The sequence below is a fragment of the Aquarana catesbeiana genome, linkage group LG11, assembly GCF_042186555.1.
Source record: "Aquarana catesbeiana isolate 2022-GZ linkage group LG11, ASM4218655v1, whole genome shotgun sequence".
Lineage (NCBI taxonomy): Eukaryota > Metazoa > Chordata > Amphibia > Anura > Ranidae > Aquarana > Aquarana catesbeiana.
The window spans coordinates 265,042,575-265,066,954 of record NC_133334.1 but is presented as its reverse complement, the minus strand read 5'-3'; the positions used below and the strand labels follow the sequence as shown (position 1 = coordinate 265,066,954).

General features: G+C 43.1%; 1 protein-coding gene across 1 annotated transcript in view; it reads right to left on the bottom strand.

Moving 5' to 3' along the window:
- ANKRD27 (ankyrin repeat domain 27) overlaps positions 1-24,380 on the bottom strand; it is a 105,989-nt gene that overhangs the window by 37,170 nt on the left and 44,439 nt on the right. Inside the window, 13 exon segments of the mRNA XM_073605799.1 lie at positions 524-651; positions 1,776-1,865; positions 5,385-5,517; positions 8,106-8,184; positions 8,974-9,095; positions 13,266-13,342; positions 14,618-14,683; positions 14,893-14,946; positions 17,709-17,746; positions 17,749-17,767; positions 20,467-20,624; positions 20,730-20,886; positions 22,692-22,802. Of these exon segments, the coding sequence (XP_073461900.1) occupies positions 524-651; positions 1,776-1,865; positions 5,385-5,517; positions 8,106-8,184; positions 8,974-9,095; positions 13,266-13,342; positions 14,618-14,683; positions 14,893-14,946; positions 17,709-17,746; positions 17,749-17,767; positions 20,467-20,624; positions 20,730-20,886; positions 22,692-22,802 (1,232 nt within the window).

Sequence of the window (24,380 nt, the reverse complement as noted above, 5' to 3'; positions counted from 1 at the left end):
GCAAGCAGGATAGTTTACCGCGTATAATGCCGAGTATGTGGGAGGGAGGTTAATTCCCAAATATGGGAGAGCTGTACCCATCCACTGAAATGGAAAGGAGTCCCTTAGACGGGAAAACGTTGATTCAGGGATGTTGATGTTCATGGCGGAGGATTTTGTCTCATTCATTTAGCAGTTTATATTTACTAAATTAATTGCATTTCCATTTTCTGTGTACTGTGGGAGACCAGATCTAGTGAATGCAGGGCCCTGGGTTTAGTAATACTTTAATTGAAACAATTCCACACTATAGAGGGATATGCTTTGTTCTTATTTCATGTCTGAGGTTTACAACCACTATAAAAGCCAGAAACATAGATTTAAATTTGTATTCCACAGACATCGTTAACTTTTTTTCAATAAGAACAAAAAACACATTATTTGACCTGGGGTGCCCAAAGATTTGCAGAAGATTGCAATTAACTAATGCGTGAAATATGCAGGCATTCGTTTTATTTTTAATATACAGATCTCTTTTCTTTACCCAGAAGCCAACTTGTCACAGCTGTCACAGGAGCAGAGAGGGTGACACATCTTTTGCACAGCTTCTTCATCAGCTTCTCCTTGGTTCAGCATCTTCTCCACCTCTTCCCAATTCCCAGAAGCGATATGCTGCCAGGGAACAGATACACGGTCAGTGACAGGAAGAGGACATGAACACCGAGCTCTGTATCAAGCTGGATACAGTAATTTCATTTTCTAAAGGGTGTGCCTTTCATTCATCATTGATTCCAGAGCCTTAACGCGTTTGTAAACCTAAACAAAAAAAAAAAAACTAAGATCCTGTTCCTTTAAGGCATGAAGAACAGCACAGTGCTTGTGCTGTGTAATTCTTCTCTTCCTAACTGGGAATGAACCTGGCTGATCCGCCAGTTCCTGTGTCCCCCCCTGCCTCTGCTGACCACGATTATCAAGGCTGCTGAGCCCTGACTACTGTGGTCAGGGTACGTGCCTAGTCATTCACAGCCCCGCTCTCTCCTCTGACAGTCTCTCCCCCTTCCCTCCCCATCACGAGAGCACCTTCCTCCCCCGACCCTCCCGCCTTTAGTCAGCAGCATAATGCAGCACATACAAAAGTAATCCCATGCAGATATGCGGTCATTAATGAGAGTGTATGTGTTTGTTAGAAATGAAAAAGGTGAAATACCTTTTGACACCGCAGCTGTGTGGTCACGTGACCCTTCATGTGCTGGCTGGCCTCAATCTATGGAGAGAAGCAAGAGGGGCAGAGATTCCCCTCTGCTGGCCGGCCGGCGTCACAGGGCAATCTCAGCCCCTCCCACTTCTTCTTGACACGCTGCATCTGGTGGTAGGCGACAGCGGCAAGTGATATACTCAGGGCTCCTACTGATTTTGCATTATGGCAAGTTGAACGATTTAGTTTTATATTACAATGCAATGATAGAAATGATGCGCTTCAATCATCCTGACACCATATCAACCATGGTGTTGTGATCATTAAAGCGCTAACACCAGCCATTGCCCCAATTACCCGTGGCCCCCCCACCACTCCGGTCATTGGCAAAATTTTCTTTAGTGACACCAGTCCCCGGTGCCAAAAAGGTTGGGAACCCCTGCTCAATGGAAGGATGGAGCTTGCCTGAGCACAGTCAAGACTGTACATGCTCCAGGTTTCTATTCCTCAACAGGTGCAGAAAAAAAAAAAAAAAAAAAAAAAAAACTGTATAACTTGGTACCAAATTCCAAACTTCAAGCTGAAAAACCTGAATATTCACCTTGAACAAGCAGTCGATGGGCGCAGATGGGACTCTGGACATCATGTTCATCCTCTGCCATAAGAACGATTTATCGTTCCCATCAGATTCCTACAATACACAATCTGTCATGAGTGGAACAGATGAGGGCAGGTCAATAAGAAAAAGCATTGCGACGAAAAAAAAAAAAAAAAAAAAAAAAAAAAAAAAAAAAAGGGAAGACAGACATTCAGGGGACTGTTGCTTAGGCAGAACTGGGCCCTCCGCATCTCTCCTTATAATTACTCGCCTGATGATTTGGACATCGTCACATACAGTGGGGACGGAAAGTATTCGGACCCCCTTACATTTTTCACTCTTTGTTATATTGCAGCCATTTGCTAAAATCATTTAAGTTCATTTTTTTCCTCATGAGTGTACACACAGCACCCCATATTGACAGAAAAACACAGAATTGTTGACATTTTTGCAGATTTATTAAAAAAGAAAAACTGAAATATCACATGGTCCTAAGTATTCAGACCCTTTGCTGTGACACTCATAAATTTAACTCAGGTGCTGTCCATTTCTTCTGATCATCCTTGAGATGGTTCTACACCTTCATTTGAGTCCAGCTGTGTTTGATTATACTGATTGACTTGATTAAGAAAGCCACACACCTGTCTATACAAGACCTTACAGCTCACAGTGCATGTCAGAGCAAAGGAGAATCATGAGGTCAAAGGAACGGTCTGAAGAGCTCAGAGACAGAATTGCGGCAAGGCACAGATCTGGCCGAGGCTACAAAAAAAATTTCTGCTGCACTTAAGGTTCCTAAGACCACAGTGGCCTCCATAATCCTTAAATGGAAGACGTTTGGGACGACCAGAACCCTTCCTAGAGCTGGCCGTCCGGCCAAACTGAGCTATCGAGAGAGAAGAGCCTTGGTGAGAGAGGTAAAGAAGATACCTCCAGGGATATCCAGGACGAAAACCTTCTCCAGAGTGCTCAGGACCTCAGACTGGGCCGAAGGTTTACCTTCCAACAAGACAATGACCCTGAGCACACAGGTAAAAAAAACGAAGGAGTGGCTTCACAACAACTCTGTGACTGTTCTTGAATGGCCCAGCCAGAGCCCTGACTTAAACCCAATTGAGCATCTCTGGAGAGACCTAAAAATGGCTGTCCACCAATGTTTACCATCCAACCTGACAGAACTGGAGAGGATCTGCAAGGAGGAATGGCAGAGGATCCCCAAATCCAGGTGTGAAAAACTTGTTGCATCTTTCCCAAAAAGACTCATGGCTGTATTAGATCAAAAGGGGCTTCTACTAAATACTGAGCAAAGGGTCTGAATACTTAGGACCATGTGATATTTCAGTTTTTCTTTTTAAATAAATCTGAAAAAATGTCAACAATTCTGTGTTTTTCTGTCAATATGGGGAGCTGTGTGTACATTAATGAGGAAAAAAATAATGAACTTAAATGATTTTAGCAAATGGCTGCAATATAACAAAGAGTGAAAAACTTAAGGGGGTCTATATACTTTCTGTCCCCACTGTATATGGCCACTAAAAAAGATGGAGGAATTTACTTTCTTTAAACATAAACTGTATAGAAAATGCTGTGTAATGCAGCTGGGGCTACATTTCTTTCCCAGAAATACTAATTCCATGTTAATTACTTTTTCATTGACCTCAATTTCTATTCAAGACCTGGCTCCTGCCAAGCTGCCTGGATGCAGAGTAGTAATACAGGCATTGATCTGAGGGTTGGATTTAGGAAAACATACTTCATCCATTCAGTAGCGCCCACTATATGGTGTCTATATATAATGCTGCAGCTCCACATTAACTTTCAATCTACTGCAGGACTCTCAAACAGTGCCCCAGCAATAAAACAACACCTCTCTGTAATCTATATCCAGTGCATTTACGCAGCTTGCTCCACTAATGCACCAATTACCCCACGCACAGGAAAACAGGATGACCATACATTACAATGAGTGTTAAGAGAGATGAAATATTCATTTTTGAAAAAGGCCGCCCATTACTAAAGAGCATTGATTGGATTTTTTATTACAGATAATGGCAAAAGTTTTGTAAAAACAATGAGAAATTGACCAATTCTGTACTCATCTGTGTTTTAAAGCAGGATTCCAAGATCTGAAATTTTTCTTTTTTTTTCCCTTGCATATATCATCTATACAACATAATTAGCATATACACATCTAGAAATATTAACTGCATATACACAAGCATACAAAAACTAACCAACACACAAAGAACAAAAATCAAAATATTCAGAACTTGCCTTGGACTACTATATGGTTTTAGAAATAAGGAAATTATGTATTAGTTTAATAAGGAGATAAGTATTAGATCTTTCAACAAGAATGTATGAATGTTATTCTATAATAAAGAAATATAAATAAAAGAAAAAAAAAAAAGCAGGATTCCAGTCTAAACATAACTAGTCTTAAAATGGTCTCCGCTCTCCTAACACCTAAGTTCACTAACCTGTGAAAAAAATAAAATAAAAACGGCCCGTATGCTTATTTTCAGCCCTCTCTGATCCGGTCACATGATCACCAGTGTCAACCAGCGGTGGCTGCAGGGGAGAGGAGATAGGGCTTGACAACAGCTGTAATGCCTGGGAGTGGTGACGTCACCATAGGCCCCCATGTCCCCAGTCGTTGGCGGTGCTCCCTCCTCTCCCCTGCAGCTGCCGTTGGCTAACACAGGGAAGCCGGATCATGTGATTGGACTGGAGTGGGCTGAAAATAGGCAAGTATACACAGCTTTCATACACAGGATAGTCAGCATAGGTGTTAGTAGGGGGGGAGGGAGCATTTTTAAGACTAGTTAAGTCTCTTAACGAGAAAAAAAACAATCCAGCACTCATCCACGGTGCTCCAGGAGACAATAATCAGGTATGCAATGCTTCTTCAGGTGCAGCCCTCCACAGGTCGAATTAACCGCAATAAACACACAAGAGGGTAAAACTTGTTGTGCATTACCCTCTCCCATCCTATGGAACTCCCTACCCCAAGCTGTTTGATTCTCTCCTACTCTGTTTGTGGTTAGACGTTATCCCTGAAAACCCATCTCTTCAGAGAAGCCAATCCTGCCCACACCTAACAAATGTCCTTTTATTTTCTCTATCAGATTATCCCCACAGTTATTACCATTTGTATAACTTGACCCACCCCCCTAGATTTGAACCTCTAATAAGCAGGGCTCTCTGATTCCTCCTGTATTGAATTGTATTGTAACTGTACTGTCTGCCCTCATGTTGTAAAGTGCTGTGCAAACTCTTGGCGTTATATAAATCCTGTGTAATAATAATTACCACCATGCAATTTAATTCCAAATAGCAAATGGATAATCACAAACATAAAAAAAATCAACAGCTTTATAACTCACATGCTTCAGCCTTGGGTGGTCACAGATACAAGCCTGTTGATTTTTTTATGTTTGCGAGTATCCATTTGCTATTTGGAATTAAATTGTATGGTGGTAATGCACAAGGAGTTGCACCCTCTTGTGTGTTTTTTGCAGTTATGACTTAGTTAACTTCAATCTGGAATTTTACTTTAATCACTTGCAGCAATAGCCATTAAAATCGGCACTTCCTCTGCTGTGTACTCACTGCGGCTGTTGCCGAAAGATTTCCTTGTCGGATAAATTCGATAGCAGCCTCAAAAGAAGTCAGACAATACCCCAGTTCATCCTTTGCTGTACTGCAGAATCTGAAATTCTTGATATAACTCAAGTTAGCAATCCTGGGGAATTAAAAAGAAAAAGAAAAAAACAGGTAATAAAAAGAAAACAGATGAACACAAAAACGCTTCAATTGACCTCTAACCTCTGATCAAGTTAAATAAGAGGTAAATCTACATTCTGTTAAAAGTCTGCACAATAATTTGAAGATGAAGTTTAATATTTTATATTTTGCCTCCCTTGGTTCCTTTTTCTCTCCCATCAACATGCTATTGGAAGTTTTGAAAACAGAGCCTATTTTCATTACATACCTTTTTTATTTTCATTACATACCTTTTTTATTTTCATTACATACCTTTGCCCAATGACATCACCCTTTAAAATTGCTTAAACCCCAGGATGTCATATGACGTCCACCCAATTGGTTAAAGTGTTGCTAGAATTGATAGATAAACCTGAAGTTTAATCTGCTAAAATTTTGCCTTGCCATCTCCATCATCAACATGCTAATGACCTCCTTAAATGAAACTTTTGTGTGTTTCATTACATACCTTTTAGACCTAATGACGCCATCACTGGGTATTTGTGCTTTTCTATGCAGTGCAGGCAGATCATGGCTGGTGGGAGGAGCTGGCAGGGTGCTTTACATAGCTAGCTGAAAACATCACAGCACCCTGTTTAATACTCTCAAGAGTCCTCAGACCTAACATAAGTTATGCAACTATCATAATACCCTGACAAGTGAGTGTCAGTTTAGAAGAGTGGGCTTTCCTAGGCAGGGGGCATTGCAACTGAAATGCAGAAAAATGAAAGGAGGGAGGAGGAGGGAGAAGGGAGGAGGAGGGAGGAGGGAGGAGGGAGGAGGGAGGAGGAGGGAGGAGGGAGGAGGGAGGAGGAGGGAGGAGGGAGGAGGGAGGAGGGAGGAGGAGGGAGGAGGGAGGAGGAGGCAGAAGGAGGGAGGAGGGAGGACTTTATCTGACTTTCTGCAGCTTGTAATGCACTTTGTGAGAAGCTCACAGTGTGCAGTGAAATCAGCAATTTCAGTACAGTAGAGAAACCTGCACAATAGTACAAGACGGGAGGGATAGCTGGAGTTCACCTCTAAGGCCGCGTACACACGATCGGAATTTCGGCCTGCAAAAGACCGACGAGAGTTTTTCGTCGGAAAATGCGACCGTGTGTATGCTCCATCGGATTTTTGCTGGGCGAATTCCAGCCAGCAAAAGATTGTGAGCATGCTCTCAAATTTTACAGTCGGGAAAAGTTCCTATCCGAAAATGCGATTGTCTGTGGCAATTCCGACGCGCAAAAATCCTACGCGTGCTCGGAAACAATTTGACGCATGCTCGGAAGCATTGAACTTAATTTTCTCGGCTTGTCGTAGTGTTGTACGTCACCGCGTTCTTGACGGTCGTAAGTTCAGCGAACTTTTGCGTGCCCGTGTGTATTGTTGGTGAGTGGTGCACATTTTACTTTTTTTGATTTCTCATTTTTTGTCAGTATTACGCTATGTTTTTTAAATAATTTTTTTGGGTAATCCTTCGTGGATCCGAATACACGGGACGAGTGTGACCCATCCTGTCTCATTTGATCGTTTTCCTTAAAGGCCCAGGCTGGGTTTTAAGCCACTCGCCCGTTTGGCTTACTTTCTGGTAAGCAGTTCACCACATAAGATTTGCTTCAATTTTTGAATTTTTACCTAACAACATATGAATATTCACGTTATTCACTGTGTGATGATTGGACATTTCACCATATAGTACTTTATAATTATAATTATTTTGGATATCATTTTTTAGCGCGGTTTTTCTTTATTTCTTTTCTGTATTGGTGTACCTCACTTATAACCGCAGCTTTACCATACTTTCCAAGCGCAGTTTTTCTGTGCCCGTGTGTATGCAAGGCAAACTTGAGCGGAATACCGCCGGAAAAGCCGTCATATCTTTTTCCGACGAGAAGTCCGATCGTGTGTACGCAGCATTAGAATGAACATTTAAAGGCCAAGTTCACCTTTCTGAAAAGAAACATGCACATACTTTTGCATGAAAAAAAATGTGCACTTATTTTCTTTACAGCAGCCTGCAGAGCAGCGCACCCAATATCAGTGGATTGCAGGTGCAATGTCAGGCTCCTGCAGACACATCCTCCTGCTTTCTTGCCCATATTTTTGTACTCATTTTTTGTTTGAAAACTGGAGGAAGTGTCAAACTATGAGAACGTTCATCAGCGCCTTCATATCCCATTGAGAAATACAAGACATCTGTCACTGTGGCAGACAGGACTGGGAAAAGAGGAGGAGAGCAGTGCGGAATCAGCTGAGCGCCACTGTATGGAAGGTATTTATCACACATAGATTACAGCAACATACAATATAATATTGTAATACAGTGCATTTGAAGATTTAACAACCACTTTAAAACCAGGGCTTATTTTTGGGGTAGGGCTTATATTGCAGCACTTCCCGAAAATCACAGTAGGGCTTATTTTCGGGAGAAACACGGTATCCGGAGAAACATGCCAGCCTCACTGGGGTTTTTGCTTTGCCTTTTTCTGGACACAATTAAAAGCACAAGTTGATTATGGACTTCTAGCTGATTACATAATTGAATACACTGTGACAGGGTACAATCATATGTCAGTGGCGACCTACCAGTTAGGAATCTCTGTTTTCACAAGCAAGTAAAGCAGCACAGACAGGAGGTCATCTGCACACATAGTCTCCATGTTCACTAAGAAAAAACAACGTATACAAAAAGACAAATGTAAAATACAACTTAGAAAAAAAAGTAAACTGTGTGTATCAAATCGCGGCAAATGGAATGGAACATTACAGCTAAAGTTTTCAGCATAAGAAAAGTGACAACACTTTTGAAAGTCAGCAAAATTTGCCAAACGAGTCAGTGTCCCACCTCCTCCCGCTTATTGCCAGGAACGCTATTGAGATTTTTTTGCTTCTGTAAGACCATCTGCATACCTCTCCCTTAAAAGCCCAAATGAACTTTCCATTTAAATTGGCTAAAAACATTCCAGGTGCATCAAAACAAAACAAAAAAAAAAAATAAGGTGCTCATAGCCCTTCAGTTCATTTTCTCTAGAAAGCATCCACAACCTGCGTAAAAACTTTTGTCTTCTACCAAAAGCACAGAGTGGGACCATTGCAATCTATGTGGAAGCAGTAGTCTCACTGCAGAGGTCTGCACACCCCCTGCTGAGTCTGAGCTACAGCTCTACAAATACAACTTTCTTTTACAATTTTCCTTTAGATTTACTGAAACCATATACAGTAATATGAGGTCAAACCAAAAACACTTTCAATTTGTATGCAAATCAGGCAGGCCCTTACAACTACATAGTTGAAGGTAAATCGAAAGGAAATTGAATAAGAAAATTGTATAATGTATGGCCAGTTTAGGGGTCCCACTTTGTAGCCGTTGGCAGGGGATTTTTTTTTTTTTTTTTTTAGCTTTCTACAGCAACATTTATTTTCTAACTTCTGATTAGAATTGTAGAACAGTTACCTCTCTGGCTTGGTGACTGCATTATGGTGTGAACGACCTTCTTGAGACAAATGAGTTTCTGCTGTGGGGATGTGCACCGGTTCAGCTGGCCCAGAACTCGCTTTGCTCTGGGGATGTTAATGCTGCAAGAAAGTTATCCAACATAAAACATAGTCATTGGTAGGTATTGTTCAGGCTGATACAATGAGATGAAAGCCGCCACCGAGTTGCACCAGTGGATGGAACAGACATCAACTCATTGGAGGGGATTTTATCAAAACTGAAGCAGCCAAAACACAGAGCAGCTGTGGATGGCCACCAATTAGCCTCTAGCTTTCATGTTCAAAGCTTAACCACTTGACCTTCGGAAGATTTACCCTCCCCCCTTTCATGACCAGGTCATTTTTTGCGATACGGCACTGTATTACTTTAACTGACAATTGTGCAGTCGTGCCACGCTGTATCCAAATACAATTTATATCCCTTTTTCCCCACAAATAGAGCTTTCTTTTGGTGGTATTTGATCACCTCTGTGTTATCTTTTGCACTATAAACAAAAAAAGACAGACAATAAAAAAAACTATTTTTTTTACTTTCTGCTATAAAACATATCCAATAAAAAAAAAAAAAAAAAAAAAAATCAACATTTCTTCTTCAAATTAGGCCAATACGTATTCTGCTACATATTTTTGGTAAAAAATTCCCAATAAGCGTATATTGATTGCTTTGCGCAAAAGTTATAGTGTCTATAAACTATGGGATTTTTTTTTTCACTAGTAATGGCGGTGATCAGGGACTTATAGCTTGACTGTGATATTGCTGTGGACATTTTGACACTGACACTTTTGGGGACCAGTGACACTAAGGCCCCTTTCACACTTGTACGACTTGTCCTACGATTTGGGACTGCAAAAGTCGCATGACAAGTCGTTCCCCACGATTTCCAATGACTACCATTCATATTCGTTCTTCAACTACTTTGGTCTGACTTTGATCCTACTGCACTACTTTGATCCTACTTTGATCCTACTTCAGCCCATTGAATATCACTGAAGTCGAAGCAAAGTCGGATCGCCGTATTAACTGATCAGACTTTGGCATGCGACTTGTGCTCTGATCATCTTGAAGGGAAACTCCACGCCGAATAAAAAAATAAAAAAAATAAAATAGAAATAAAATAAAAAACAGCATGGGTTCCCCCTTCAAGAGCATATACCAGGCCCTTCAGTCTGGTATGGAATTTAAGGGGAACCCCCAAAATCGATACCAGACCCTTATCCGAGCACACAGCCTAGCAGGTCAGGAAAGGGGGTGGGGACGAGCGAGCACCCCCTCCTGTACTGTACCAGGCCGCATGCCCTCAACATGTGGGGGTGGGTGCTTTGAGGCAGGGGGGTCCTGTGCCCCCCCCCCCCACCCCAAAGCACCTTGTCCCCATGTTGATGAGGACAAGGGCCTCTCTTCCCAACAACCCTGGTCGTTGGTTGTCGGGGGCCGGTGGGCGGGGAGCTTATCGGGATTCGGAAGCCCCCTTTAACAAGGGGGCTCCCAGATCTCGGCCCCGCACCCTATGTGAATGAGTATCGGGTACATACATTGTACACCTACCCATTTACCTAAAAAAAGGGTCAAAAATAAAACACAGTACACATGTTTTTAAAGTAATTTATTAGACAGCTCAGGGGTTTCTTCCGACTTCTTCTCCCCCACTGATATCTTCTGCCTCTGCCGGTTCTTTTCCCTTCTCCGGGTCTTCTCTGCTCTCCGCTGATGTCTTCTAGCCCTCTCCGGATCTTCTACCTCTGTCCGCTGTCTTCTGCGCTGTCTCCTCCCTCCGTTCTTCTCCCGATGTTGACTCTACGCTCTCTCCCGCTCTAATGCCGGGTGCGTGGTGTGCCACTACTTATATTGGCATGGGGCAGGGTCACCGGAGGCCCACCCTTTATGACATCACCGCCCATCATGCCCCAGGCGGTGACAACATGAGGGGCTGGACCTCCCAAAGACCCCGCCCCATGCCAATATAAGTAGTGGCACACCGCGCACCCGGCATTAGAGCGGGAGAGAGCGTAGAGTCAACATCGGAAGAAGAACAGAGCGAGAAGATAGGGAATAAGACCCAACAGAGGCAGAAGACAGCGGACAGAGGGAGAAGAACCGGAGAGGGCTAGAAGACATCAGTGGAGAAGACCTGGAGAGGGGAGAAGAAACCGGCAGAGGCAGAAGACATATCAGCGGAGGAGGCAAAAGAGCCGGAGAGGGAAGAAGTTGGAAGAGACCCCGGAGCTACCTAATAAAATTACTTTAAAAACATGTGTACCGTTTTATTTTTGACACTTTTTTTTTTTTTTTTTTTAGTTGAATGGGTAGGGATGCAATGTACCCGATACTCATTCACATAGGGTGGGGGGCCAATAAGCCCCCCGCCCACAGACCCCGACAACCAACGGCCAGGGTTGTCTGGAAGAGGTCCTTGTCCTCATCAACATGGGGACAAGGTGCTTTGGAGGGTGGGGGGCGCAGAGCACCCCCCTGCCCCAAAGCACCCACCCCCCCCACGTTGAGGGCATGCGGCCTGGTGCGGTTCAGAAGGGGGGGGGGGGGGCGCTCGCTTGTCCCCACCCCCTTTCTTGACCTGTCGGGCTGTGTGCTCGGATAAGGGTCTGTTATAGGATTTGGGGGGGGACCCATACGCCGTTTTTTTTTTTCAGCATGTGGGTTCCCCTTAAATACCATTCCGGATCGAAGGGCCTGTATGCTCTTGAAAGGGGGAACCCATGCCGTTTTTTTTTTTACATTGTGCGTGGAGTTCCCCCTAAAGATTCATACCAGACAGTGCCTGGTATTGTCGGGGATCAAAGTTGGATCCCTGTTCATTGAAGTCGGACTTCAAGTCGCAGGGCAAAAAGTCTGATCCACAGTCGTACGACTGCTTTGTCGAAGTCGCACAAGTGTGAAGGGGGCCTAATACAGTGATCAGTGCTAAAAATATGCACGGTCACTGTACTAATGACACTGGCAGGGAAGGGGTTAAACATCAGGGGTGATCAAAGGGTTAAATGTGTGCCTAACCAGTGTTTTACTGTACTGTGTGAGGTGCTTTTACTAGGGGAAGACATGGATCCTAGTCCCTGCTTTGCAGAGACACAAATTCCATCCCTTTCCTCCTGTCAAAACGGCAATATGCTTTGCTTACTATAGGCAGATTGCCATTCTGTCTCTCCGCATGATGATCGGAGGGTGCAAGCGGACATTGAGTCCACGGTACCCGCCGATGGGCTTCTGCTGTGTCTAAACCCGGAAGAGTTGGATCGCTTATATATGCGACACGATGCAGAGGTCCCGGCCTGCAGCAGTAAAACTGCTATAGGGAGGACCCCAAGTGGTTAACTGAACAAGCTGAAGGAAGAAGCTGATTGGTTGCTATGTGCAGTTGCTCCAGATTCTGTGTGCTCCAGTTTTGATAAATCCCCCCTATCGTGTCAGATTAAACATGTAAATGCCCCGTGGTGGGCAGGAAGGCAGTGGTGTTATTTTGCTGTAAAGCTTACAACGAAAGCATCAACATTTTTTAGTTGCTCAGTGATGCAATTGAAAATTTGCCGTGATATGTGCTGGAGACAAAGCATCAGGTTTGCTTAGCTTTTCAGTTCTGGCTGTGTTGTATATGACATACCACAGCCCACTTTACTGTCTACACCTGGCTATAAGTTATTAACTCTGGGCCACTCCCCTGCAGCACAGTCTATTCACTGTCCACATTCTTCAGATAGCCCCACTTCACACACTGTGATGTATGTGACAAACTCTGAACTCTTCCACTCTGTACACTAAGCTGAAAGAGACATTGCCCAGACTTTCCCATTGTGTATACCATCTAGAGCTTTAAATACCACACACTGTTCCACTTGTGTTATGCATTATACACTCAACGCTCAGCAACACAGTATTGCTATCTGTACTGCTAGGACTAGACACAAATTACAAATACCATCCAGCACAGCCACTGTGAGGACCATTAGCCAAGCCTGAATAAATAATGAGCAAATATGGCTGCCCCCACGTACATATATAAATACTGAGTCAGTCATCCCCACACACGGACCGTCCCGGCGATGTAAGCTGAGCTGCACATGCACTGCATCTTCTGCAATAAAGAGCCCAACTGCTTGCAGTTTTTTCCAGCAGAACTTTAGTTCTACTTTAAGATGATCAAGAGCCTAATAACTAATTTATGAGGACATGGAATTCCTTTCATATACCGCTAAGCTTGAAAAATGGGCCACTCCCGACCTTATTCGCAATTTCGTTACCTGAACTCAGTCTTAACACCGATATCCCTCTGCTGGACGTCTTGGAGACTCCTTGTAATCTTGTTAAAGGCGGCATCCTAGCAATAAAATCCACATTTTAAAATTGGGGAGTAATCACATATATATTCCTTTTCTCTACTGCTTTGAAAGAGTTCATCAGTATAGAAATAAAGAGAGGAGGGTAGAGCAGAGAAGCAAGAAGCAGAGATTAGCGAAGGGACGAGAAGAGAAGAGAAGGGACGAGAAGAGAAGGGACGAGAAGAGAAGGGACGAGAAGAGAAGGGACGAGAAGAGAAGGGACGAGAAGAGAAGGGACGAGAAGAGAAGGGACGAGAAGAGAAGGGACGAGAAGAGAAGGGACGAGAAGAGAAGAGACGAGAAGAGAAGAGACGAGAAGAGACGAGAAGAGAAGAGACGAGAAGGAACGAGAAGAGAAGAGACGAGAAGGAACGAGAAGAGAAGAGACGAGAAGGAACGAGAAGAGAAGAGACGAGAAGGAACGAGAAGAGAAGAGACGAGAAGGAACGAGAAGAGAAGAGACGAGAAGGAACGAGAAGAGAAGAGACGAGAAGGAACGAGAAGAGAAGAGACGAGAAGGAACGAGAAGAGAAGAGACGAGAAGGAACGAGAAGAGAAGAGACGAGAAGGAACGAGCAGAGAAGAGACGAGAAGGAACGAGCAGAGAAGAGACGAGAAGGAACGAGCAGAGAAGAAAAGAGAAAAGAGAGACGGGACGAGACGAGACGGGACGAGACGAGACGGGACGAGACGAGAAGGGACGAGACGAGAAGGGACGAGACGAGAAGGGACGAGACGAGAAGAGAAGGGACAAGACGAGAAGGGACAAGAAGAGGAAAAAAAGGAAAAGCAGAAAGGATAGAGAGAGACCACAGCACAGGCATAAAACAATAGTTAAAAAAAAAAAAAGAGCAACGCCAGTGGCTTAGCTCCCAGCATCCTTACAATTAAATCCACACTGGAAATGAGATAGTAATTACATGTTTATTCCTTTTTCTCCTACTGCTTCGAAAGAGTTCATTATTACAGTAATGATAGAGAGAGGAGATGAGAGGAAAGACAGAAGATAATTGAAGAAGAAAAATTAAGACAAGACAAGCAAAAAGAGAGAGGGGGAGAAGAAAGAAAGAAAGAAAGAAAGAAAGAAAGAAAGAAAGAAAGAAAGAAAGAAAGAAAGAAAGAAAGAAAGAAAGAAAGAAAGAAAGAAAGAAAGAAAGAAAGAAAGAAAGAAAGAAAGAAAGAAAGAAAGAAAGAAAGAAAGAAAGAAAAGAAAAGAGAAAATATTGACCTAAAATCAATGATTTGCTTGACTACCCCCTTCCCAGGAACCGTACCTCACTTGCCTCAATGGTCCCCACTTGTTTGAAGATCAGATCATAAATGCCATGGTGTACATACATCTAAAAAGGGATACAAAAAAAAAAAAAAAAATAGAGTTCACACACATTCTCAACAGCACATAGTCAAACTTGCATTATGTTGACTGTATTTCTACGGTTGTACAATTTGACATTGATTCGTTCCTGCAGGGGTTAAGGTGACCACACTGACCAGGTCATAACCAGAAAAAGAAAAAAGGTCATTGCAGGGGCACCGATAATCTTCTTACCTCTACTGCTTGCTTCATCAAATTCATCTGACCCTCTTGCTTGGCAATAGACCTCTGCAGAACATAGCGCACAATGGTTACAGAACAGAATCATACTTCCATAAAATATACACTACATAAAATATATGTTACATTTATAACAGCTAGGATGAGACACGTGGAACATTTTATTTTCTCTTTCCAACCAGATTTTCTCTCAGAACAACCAAAGACTGCATATACAGACTGATATTACTGTTGTGGGTTTAGTAACACTTTAAAAAGAGAAAAAGGATGAACACAGAAAAAAAATATATAGTATGAAATAAATAAACCAAGCTATTTAATTACTAGAAGCTAGTCTAAAGAATATTTTTCCTTCTGTAGGGGTCCAGAGGGATGCACAATAAGTGGTAAAAAGGGCCATCGGGTGAACACCAGGGAGCTCCATTACTAAAATAAAATAAATACTAGTTTATGAGACTTTCACAGACTGTTAGCGATGTAAAACCATGCTCACCAGCAACGGCTTTTCCTGGAATCCTCCTTGACAGCTCCTTAAAAGTATATTAAAAGCCAACCCCCCCCCCCCCCCCCCCCCCATTTCAGATTGTAGACCTCCCCAAAAAAGAAAAAAAAAAAAAAAAAAAAAACACCACACACAAAAAACACAAACACTATCTGTATTGAGAAACTTCCTTTTTTTTCTGTTCCGGAGAAACAGAAGACAAGAGCCTTTCAAGTGAAGAAATCACCAGAACAAGTGTCACAATTGGAAGATTTACCTTCTATATACCTGGTCTGGATTTTTCCTCACTTTCAGTCTTGGAGACATTGGTCACCTGAACAATCTGAGGGTAAGTCTTCTCCAGCAAGGATACAGACAGCAATAACATTTGATTATCCAAAACGAAAAAAAATATGTTTGGCTTTGGATACACTTTAACAAACGAGGTTAATGAGTGGGACAGGAGGGGGAAGGTAAAAAAAGACCTGGCCTCAAATATCCTACTCAACTAAATGGCAATATTTGCTATATGCGTTTTTGTTTTTTCAGTAATCCTCCAAGACAGCTCCTCACAGTGGGTGTAAATCTCAGACATTAAATATGAACAAAGCACATCCCTCTATAGTGTGTACTTGTTTCAATCCAGAGCACTAAGCGTCACTTTTGTCTACTGCTTTGTTCCTCTGCTATGAGCATAAATCTCTTCTGACAGGTTTTCCTGACACCAAGAGAAAAATGGTGACAGGAGAGGAATCTCCAGCTGAATGACAACCTCAGCTCTGTTCCTGTGTGCTGTATGGGGAGGGGTTCCATAAGCTTTATAATTCAAAACTCTGAACAGATGTAGAGAAGACTGCAGATAAACAGGTACAACTTATACAGGAGGATTTATTTAACCTTTGTGCATCACCGGAGGCTATTCACTTCACTGGGTAAATGTGAGGGTTTACATCCCCTTTACCTGACTGAATCCTATTAACCTGGGTGGTACCTTCATGCCCCCTACCAAATTCTGTACGAGAAGGCATGAAACCTGATAAATGCTAAGGTGGGGTGGTGCATTACTTTAACTGACAATTGCGCGGTCATGCGAAATTGTACCCAAATAAAATTTATGTCAATTTTTTCCCACAAATAGAGTTTTCTTTTGGTGGTTTTCGATCACTTCTGCAGTTTTTATTTTTTGCGCTATAAACAAAAAAATACCGACAATTTTGAAAGAGGGAAAGAAAAAAAAAAAAAAAAAAAAAAAACACAATATTTTTTATATTCTGCTATTAAACATATCCAATAAAAACATTTTTGGTTAAAAAAAAAAAAAAAAAAAAATCCCAATAGGCGTACATTGATTGGTTTACATGAACGTTTTAGCATCTAAAATCGATGGGATATATTTATGGAATTTTTACTTCTTTTCTATACTAGTAATGGCGGCAATCAGCGACTTATAGCGTGACTGCGATATTGCGACAGAAAAAAAAAATCAGGCACTGACACTTTTGACACTGTGTGGGAACCAGTGACACCAATACAGTGATCAGTGCTAAAAATATGAACTGTCACTGTACTAATGACACTGGCTGGGAAGGGGTTAAACATCTAGGGAGCTCAAAAGGTTAAATGTGTGCCTAGCCAGTGTTTATGTTTACTAAGTGAGCTGCTTTTATTAGAGGAAGAGATGGATTCATCACAGAATCCATCCCCCCCCCCCCCCCCACGTCAAAACGGAGATCTGCCTTGTTTACATAGTTTATAGGGTTGAAGAGTCTCCCACTAAAGGCTGTCATGGTGGATGAACAGAAAAATAGAGGATTTTCCATAACAAAACATTTCCAACGCAGGTCAGAGAACACAAGCAAATTTCTTAAGGGTCCTGTTGACAACAAATTGCATTAGGGATGTCCCGATACCACTTTAAGATGGAGTGCAAGTGCCGATACTTTTTTTTTCAAGTACTCACCAATACCGATTCTTTTTTTTTTTTTTTTATGTCATGTAACAGTTTTCAAAGCACAATACAGACCAGCACTGATGACTGGCACTGACTGATGGGCACTGATAGGTGGCACTTATGGGCACTGATAAGCAGGCACTGAAATGCAGCAATAAATAACATGAGACGAGAGGAAAGGATTTATTATGCAATGCTATGCTGCCTGCGACGCCCATCTTGGTACACCTTGCACTCGGCCACAGTAAGCAGCAGCGGACATCTTGTTACACCCAGCCCAACTCCCCGATATCGAGACAACCCTAAATTTCCTACATGAAGCCCACTGGCTGGGTGTGGGGAATTTAGAAACAAAACTCTGGAAGCGTGATTACTTACCAAGTGCGAGTCTCGGAGCAAATGCTGGAGGCATTTGTGTAAACTGCATTAACTGAGTCCTGAAAGAAACACATATATAAACAAACATATTATCCCCATCCAGCATAATCCCAACATCCCTTTAAAAGTGTCTTTATGCCCCGGGCTTCGAAGGACAGCCCGTTGACTGGCTGTCACAGTGATCACATGGGTGGCAGGACCAGCTTCCGATCATTACTAGGAACCCGGGGAGCTTTCTATGATAGCTTATCACTGTGCTGGAGGATTCTCCCCATTCCCACCAGGACATTGTATTCTGACAGTGGACACTCTCCACTGTCAGAATACACAGATCATTACGGCAGCTGATTGGCTGCAAGCCACTGATCGAAACAGGTTTTCCAGCAGGACCAATCGGCTTCTGTCGAACAGGGTGGGCTACACACAGATCAAAGTTTGGCCAGTCCGGAATTCTTCCGCTACCTCCAATTTCAGCATTGGCTTGCTTCGCAGAACTTCTACAGACCCATTTCAGAAACTCCATTTGAACACACATGCCAGCACTCCCCAGGCCTCATCTCAGCTCTCTACAGTGCATCTGGAAAGTATTCACAGCGCTTACCTTTTCCCACATTTTATGTTACAGCCTTATGCCAAAATGGATTAAATTCATTATTTTCATCAAAATTCTACAAACAATACCCCATAATTGACAAACATGAAAGAAATTTGTTTGAAATCTTTGCAATTTTATTAAAAATAAAAAAAATACCACGTACATAAGTATAACAGCCTTTGCACAATACTTTGTTGAAGCACCTTTGGCACCAATTACAGCCTCAAGTCTTTTTGAGTATGATGCTACAAGCTTGGCGCACCTATTTTTGGGCAGTTTCTCCCATTCTTCTTTGCAGGACCTCTAAAGCTCCATCAGGTTGGATGGGGAGCGTCGGTGCACAGCCATTTTCAGATCTCTCCAGAGATGTTCAGATCGGGTTCAAGTCTGGGCTCTGGCTGGGCCACTCAAGGACATTCACAGAGTTGTCCCGTAGTCACTCCTTTGTTATCTTGGCTGTGTGCTTAGGGTCGTTGTCCTGTTGGAAGTTGAACCTTCGCCCCAGTCTGAGGTCCAGAGCGCTCTGGAGCAGGTTTTCATCAAGAATGTCTCTGTACATTGCTGCATTCACCTTACTCTCGATCCTGACTAGTCTCCCAGTTCCTGCCGCTGAAAAACATCCCAACAGCATGATGCTGCCACCACCATGCTTCACTGTAGGGATGGTATTGGCCAGGTGATGAGTGGTGCCTGGTTTCCTCCAGACATGACGCTTGCCATTCAGGCCAAAGAGTTCAATCTTTGTTTCATCAGACCAGAGAATTTTGTTTCTCATGGTCTGAGAGTCCTTCAGGTCCCTTTTGGCAAACTTCGGACGGGCTGTCATGTACCTTTTACTGAGGAGTGCCTTCCATCTTGCCACTCTACCCTACAGACCTGATTGATGAAGTGCTGCAGAGATGGTTGTTCTTCTGGAAGGTTCTCCTCTCTCCACAGAGAAACGCTGGAGCTCTGTCAGAGTGACCATCGGGTTCTTGGTCACCTCCCTGACTAAGGCCCTTCTCCCCCGATTGCTCAGTTTGGCCGGGCGGCCCGCTCTAGGAAGGGTCCTGGTGTGTACAAACGTCTTCCATTTTCTGATGGAGACCACTGTGCCCATTGGGACCTTCAATGCTGCAGAAATGTTTCTATACCCTTCCCCAGATCTGTGCCTCCATACAATCCTTGGTTTGTACATCTGACATGCACTGTTAACTATGGGACCTTATATAGAGTGGTGTGTGCCTTTCCAAATCATGTCCAATCAACTGAATTTACCACAGGTGGACTCCAATCAAGTTGCAGAAACATCTCAACGATGATCAGTGGAAACAGGAGGCACCTGAGCTCAATTTTGAGTGTCATGGCAAAGGCTGTGAATACTTATGTACATGGGATTATTTTTTCTTTTAAAAAATTGGCAAAGATGTCAAACAAACTTCTTTCACATTGTCATTATGGGGTATTGTTTGTAGAATGTTGAGGAAAATAATGAATTTAAAATATTTTGGAATGAGGGAGAGGGAGAGGTTTTAATATATAGTATTCTTTGTTAGCCTGGGCTTAGTACTTCACTTCTGTGATATAAAGCACCTTGACAAAGGGGCTGGGCCCTGAAACGCGTTGCCTCTGCTACACAGCAATCCACAAGTTTTCACAGCGGACAATGAGGCCGCATATGTCAGCTTAAGGGCAATTCCAGTGCCAGCTGTACATCTTACAGCTCGATGGTTATTTCCAAACGGTGGGGAATCTTGGCACTTTGAACTATGGGCACTTCCTATGCCTCAGGACACTTACCTTGTGAGCGGGATATTGTTTTAGCTTTCATTAAAAAATTACTCTATTTAGACACATTCTTTTGCGCCCTGTTTGCTCTTATCTCATATAGATCAGTGACCCACCTGAAGACTAGCTGAAGCCAAGCAATAAAGCCTGGCCTTGGACCTACCCCAGTCTGTAATTGGACAATAAATCACAAACTGAGGAACACATTTTCTACAAACGTTCGATCAAAAATTTGTGTATGGCGAGCTTAAAGCTGGGACTTGTAATGTTTCAGGCACTGGGGGGGAGAATATGGGTGATATTTCCAAAAGCAGACACAGACTATGGTCAGGAGGCAGGAGACACATTACACTACTGCTAAATACACTCAGGCCCTTCGCATAGGAGGGCACTCACAATATAATGTCGAAGGCTCTTCCTTTCATGGACTTTAAAATTGCTGCGGAATGAAGTGATATTCTTGTCAAATCGTTCTACGTGTTTCCCCAGGAATTCCTTCACATCTTCAATGTTTTTTAAAGTGCAGGTATTGGACGGTGCAGTGGTAGGTTGTTCTGAAACAATCAAAATGTACATTTAAAGGCTTAAATCCTGTTTTTTGTTGTGTGCAATCCAAAAAACATCTAACTGGGAGGTGGAAAAAAAAAAAGACTACATACCTGGATTCTCCTCTTTTTCTAATGACCGGGCAATGCACAGGACACTGAAACTCTCCTCCTTATCATTGTAGAAGGTCTCCTCAAACAGAATGGGTATGGAAAGAGAGAAGACGAAACCAGTGCCCAGCTTAACCTGGGTCCCCTGAATATAAACCTCCTGCAAAATACAAGAAGGACTGCAGTTTTATGTCTGGATTTTAATGGCATGAAAATCCCAGCTGCTGAATTCAGTTGCTTCTGCTAGGTTTACATCAATACCGATACTGGTATCGGTGCCGATACCGAGCATTTGCCCTGATGCTTGACCCGATACCTGGCAGGAGGCCAGTACACCCGGTGTCGGGGGGGGGGGCCTCACAGATGATCGGGGTGGCGGTGGGGGCAGTTACAAGCACCGATCTCCCTGTATAGATTTTCTGACAGCTGCTTCTCCTTCTCCCGCAGCTGTCAGGGAGATCGGTGCTTGTAACTGCTTCCACCGCCGCACCAAATCACCCCGAATTGTTCCCCGTGTCCTCCCCGGTTCCTCCTCTGGTCCCCCCTCATCCTGGGTCTGTCAGGATGGAGAGCAGAGTCATTTACCGACTCCTTCCTTTTCCAAATGCACAGTTTATGAATGACCAGGAGCCTCTGTCTCCTGTTCATTCATCTTCAGTGCAGCTGAGGCGACTGAAAAAGGGACTGGGGAATCTGTGTCCTCGCTCCCTCTGTCTCAAAGGGGAGATGTCAGGGGTCAATATCTCATAAAAGCCTCCCCTCCCAACAGGGTGGATAAAAAAAAAAAAAAAAAAAAAAAAGGGGGAAACATTGTAATACATAAATATTTAGGTAAAATTGTAAAAATAATAAATAAAATTAAAAAAAAAAAAAACACTGACACCGTCCACTCCTAGATCAGTGCAGTAATCCAGTGTGAGATTTTGCCTCTGTGCAGGAGTTTTCTGTAATGCAGACCGCTCACCGCTGCTCTGTCACTTTGTGCAGTGTGACCGGTCTTGTCTCCGCCCCTCGTGTAGTTTTCTATGAGAAACTAGTAGTAGGTGGAGTCTGCTGGGCCCCTCCCACAGCTCTGCTCTCTGCACAGGCTATGTACAGCACAGTGATGATGTCACTGCTACTTTTACAAGGTAAAGTCTGGGTAACGTAAAGGCTTTTGGTGCACACAAAGTGGATTTATATCCTTTGTGGTTCGTGAGAAACATATTTAACTGTTTCCCGCCCAGCGTATGGCAAGATGACGCTGACGGGAACCTCCCGTCAATCCAGGCGGACGTCATAGTATGTCCTCCTGGATCACTGGGCCGCGCAATCTGTCACTGGCTGCATCCGTCAGGCACAGCTGATGATCGATTACTGTACGGGCCCGCTGCCGGTACCATGTGCCTGCTGCAACCAATCACAGCAGGTCACATGACAGTTGTACACAATGGATGGCTTACTTTCAAGCCATCCATTGTATACAATTGTGTTGCTAGCTGTGATTGGTCAGTGTGATCACATGGTACAGACTGGGCCATTCGCAGCCCCATCTGTACCATGTGCTTAGCTCTGACCAATCACAGCTAAATCGCAATCAAAACAAACTGAATGAATCGATTTCATTCAATAAAATGCTTGCATATAGCAATGTAATGCGCTGCTATATGCAAACAATGTGTAAAAATAAACAAACAAACCCCATATACATACACAATATAATATTATATACCCACACACACACATATATATATATATATATATATATCACTTCCCCAGAATAGTACAATTACTATGGTAACATTATATTGCTCTGGGGGCTTGCAGCGGCTTGATTTCCTGGCGACGTCATATGACGTCCGGTCAGGGTATTGAAACCACTTTGCCGCCGTCATTTTGCTATATGGCAGGCGGCAAGTGTTTAAGAATCTGGTATCAGTGCATCCCTAGTAACAACTACCAGCAAGATTGGTAAGATGTCCTTACCTTTCCATCCTCGGTCAGAAAGCCTTCTTCCTTGGGTTTAAGAACGTAGGACTCGAAGTAGCTGCTGGAGAATGAACTGCTCGTTACACTTCCCTTACAAGGTACCAGAACCTGCAGGGACAAGACAGGAGACAGGCTGTTACTGGAAGAGACACAAGACTATAGGATTTTCACATCGAAATTCCAAGAGTACAGAACTATTTAAGCCTAATTCCTTCTGATATTTACTTAGCATACCTCTACCCTCAATGACATATTTAAGGGGTAAAGAGGATGAGTGTGAAGTTATTATGACCCTACAAAAAGGCATCATCCCATATAGAACAGTAAACAAATGAAAGCAAAGTTTAGTGGAACTTTACATGTACCTTGCAGGGTCTAATGAATAGGCCTACATACCAATCAACTTAAAAAATAAACAAATCTTTATTTTGCATTTAACAAATGGTTGAAAGTGCAATTGGTTAAAACCATAGTTACTGTTGAAATGTCCAGGAAGTGCTGGTCCTGACTGTAGAATCAGAAAAGATTGCCTACGTGTTTCATGGGCAATCCCGCTTCATCAGGTCCTTAAAGGGGTTGTAAACCCTCATGGTTTTTCACCTTAATGCATTCTATGCATTAAGGTGAAAAACCTTCCGTAGTGCTGCAGCCCCCCAGTCCCCCTGTTTTGCTTACCCGACACCGATCTTTCTCTGGCCGGGAACAAGCACATCATCTGTAGATGGTGTCTTGATTGGATAGATAGCAGCGCAGCCATTGGCTCCCGCTGCCGTCAATCAAATCCAATGACGTGGCGCCGGGGGGGGGGGGGGGGGGGGGGGCTTGCCGAGTCCTGCATTCTGTGTGAATGGACACAGATGCCGGACTCTGGTGGACACCCGTGCGGGCTCGCTCCCAAGAGAGCGCTTCTCTAAAACGTGGACACTCGATGCGGGGAGGAGCAAACAGCGCCGCTGAGGGACCCCAGAAGAGGAGGTTTGGGGCCACTCTGTGCAAAACGAACTGCAGAGTGGAAGTATGACATGTTTGTTATTTAAAAAAAGGACAAAAAACAAAGCTTTACAATCCCTTTAAATTGGAGCACAAATTTGTACATGCACTGTAATGCTATGCAAGCCTATTTTAGAAATGCATATGAACATTAACAATTTTATTTCCAACAAAGCTACATTTAAATTAATGTGACTCAGTATGTTTAATTTTTTTTTTTTAGCCTTGTTGGAAATAAAATTTGTTAATGTTCATATGCATTTCTTGTCAATAATATGCTTGTATATCATTACAGTGCATGTACAAATTTGTGCTCCGGTTTAAGGCCCTGATGAAGCAGTATTTCCCACAAAATGCCTAGGCAATCTTCTCTGATTCTACAGTCAGGACCAGCGCTTCCTGGACATTTCAACAGTAACTGTGGTTTTAACCAATTGCACTTTCAACCATTTGTTAAATAAAAAAATAAAGATTTGTTTATTTTTTTTAAAGTTGCTTGGTATGCCTATTCATTAGACCCTGCAAGGTACATGTAAAGTCCCTCTAAACTCTACTTTCATTTGTTTGCTACCCTGAATGACAGTCATTAAATCGTTTTCTGACTGCACATGGGGGAGATTTACTAAAACTGATACACACAGAACCTGCTGCAGCTGTACATTGTAACCAGATTCCTTCAGCTTGTTCAAATAAGCT